At 55.4% G+C, this 2140-nt stretch overlaps 1 protein-coding gene across 1 annotated transcript; it reads right to left on the bottom strand.

The window, feature by feature from the left end:
* Positions 1-6: 6 nt before the first annotated feature.
* LOC110391691 (natural cytotoxicity triggering receptor 1-like) lies at positions 7-1341 on the bottom strand (the record flags this gene model as incomplete). The annotated part of the gene is made up of 3 exons (XM_021383639.1): positions 7-209; positions 328-999; positions 1104-1341. Coding segments are annotated over 3 exons (1035 nt in total), but the record flags the coding sequence as incomplete, so codon positions are not given.
* Positions 1342-2140: the final 799 nt, after the last annotated feature.

The raw sequence follows: 2140 nt of genomic DNA, 5'->3' as shown, positions 1-2140 counted from the left end.
GGGGGGGGAGGCTTGAGGGGCATTGGAGGGGATCTACTGGGGAAAAATGACATTTAACGCTTCATCACCAGGGCTCTCATCTCTCTATGTCCGACGTCTGCGAGCAGCAAGGAGGAAGGAGATGACAAGGATGAGGATGAAGACAAAGGCAGCAGCACAGCCCCCAGCCACCACAACCACCAGGTTCCCATGGGAAATAACTGAAGCACCTGTGGGGTCTGGGTGATCAGGTTATCACATCCATGGCCACCACCTCCATTGGGATGGGAGGTGACACAGCCACCCATGGGTGACACTGAGGGGTACCCAAATGGGATTGTGACCCACCTGGGGGTGCAGCTGTGGGTGTCACCTCCAGTGTCACGCTGTCCCCAAGGGGTGAGGACACAAAGGGATAGCCCTTGGGTTTGTAGGAGCACCTGTAGGTGCCAGTGTCAGATGGGGTCACCTCAAGGAGGGTGAAGTTGGCCGTGCCCCCACCATCAGGCTCCTGGTGCTGGACAGGGGCTGGGCACCCATCCTTGTGCAGGAGGAAGTTGGCCCCATAGTCCTTGTTCCAGCAGTGGATGGTGACATTGGTCCCTGTACCCACACATTCCTCAGGATGAAGGGAGATGCCTGGTGGTGGGAAGCTGTGATCTGCATGAGGGGAGGGGACAGCGCTGGGACACGGTCCTGTTGGGAGCACCCAGAGCCATTTGCTGTCCCCAGCGCCCTCACCTGTCACCACCAACTCCACAGGATCACTCATATTCGATGTCCCCAATGGCTCTGACACCTGGTACTGGCACCGATATGTACCTGCGTGTTCCCGCTTTGTGCTAACAAAGGAAAACTCCACCACGTCCAGCTCCTTGAGCTTGTACTTGTTGTGTGTCGGGCCTCTGTCCTGGTACAGCCAGACCCAGGCAGCCAGATGGGGCAGATGGCAGTGCAAGGTGACAGTGTCCCCCAGGAACACCCCCTGGCTGGGGTGCAGTGACAGGGAGGGTCGGGGCACTAGGACAGGGGACATCAGTCAGCCTTGTCCCTGCACACCCTCATGGACTCTTCTGATGGCCCCCTCCCCACTGCCCCCATTCTCCCCCTGTCCCCATACTCACGGTGCTGAGCTCTGCTGGCTGCCACCAGACACCAACCTGCAAGGGACACGGTCCTGGTCCCACATGGGGCCACCAACCCCCGTGGCACCACGTCCCCATTGTCACTCACCCAGGATGAGGGCCAGCGCCATTGGTGCCATGAGGCAGGAGCAGCTTGGGGACAGCGAGACTGCAGTGGGGACAGGGAGTGGTGAGAGAGCTGCCTTCCGTTTCCCCTTGCGAACAGGATGCTGCGGTGTCACCTCCTGATGTGTCCAATTTGGTCCCCAAGGAGTGGTGTGGAAGACAAGAACTGTTTCTTTCTTTTGCTTCAAAGCTTGCTTCATGAGGCCTTTTTGGTGATAGGACTCTAACTGACAAATGCAAATTATCTAGGGGGGGTGATCGGCGGGTGTCACCGTGCCAGGGTATGTCTGCTTATGTATAAGCAGGAGCAGGACAAGCAGCCTTTTTTGGGAGTGCAGCTTGAGGGAGCTGACCACTGCAAAAGGTGATAATGCTTGTGCATGGCAACGAAGGCACCACTCCCTGCTGGCTTATCTGTTGGGCCAGATGTGTCACGCTATCAGAGAGAACAGAAGAGGAAAAAAAAAAAACAAAACCTGTGGAATGGGGGATTAAAGATCTCCACTGAACTCAGAATTTTGGAGGAGAAGAGCTCCCAGAGAAATGAAACCTTTGGGGGAGAAGACCTCCCAGGGAAAAGAAACCTATGAAGGTGGAAAGAACCCCCCGGGGCCTGCTTGCTGCGAAGCTTCCTGGCTTTCTCCCCTCCCCATCGGTGATTGCACAAGTCCCTGAGGTCAACGGAGGATTTACAAACAATGTTGGACCCACAGTGGTGACTATCTCTCTCTTGCTTTCTACAAGAACTCCTTGCTTTTTCCTACCCCTTTTCTAACGCCCACCTTCCCTTCCCCATCTCCCTAAGCAACTAGGATTAGTCATAAACTGGTCGGGCTAACATTTGACCTGTTGTGTCTTAATCTCACTGTCAGGTACACATATATTAAAAGAACCTCCTCTCCCTCCTATAA

The sequence above is a fragment of the Numida meleagris genome, unplaced genomic scaffold (assembly GCF_002078875.1).
Source record: "Numida meleagris isolate 19003 breed g44 Domestic line unplaced genomic scaffold, NumMel1.0 unplaced_Scaffold460, whole genome shotgun sequence".
In the NCBI taxonomy this organism is placed as follows: domain Eukaryota; kingdom Metazoa; phylum Chordata; class Aves; order Galliformes; family Numididae; genus Numida; species Numida meleagris.
This window is presented reverse-complemented; position numbering and strand designations above follow the sequence as displayed.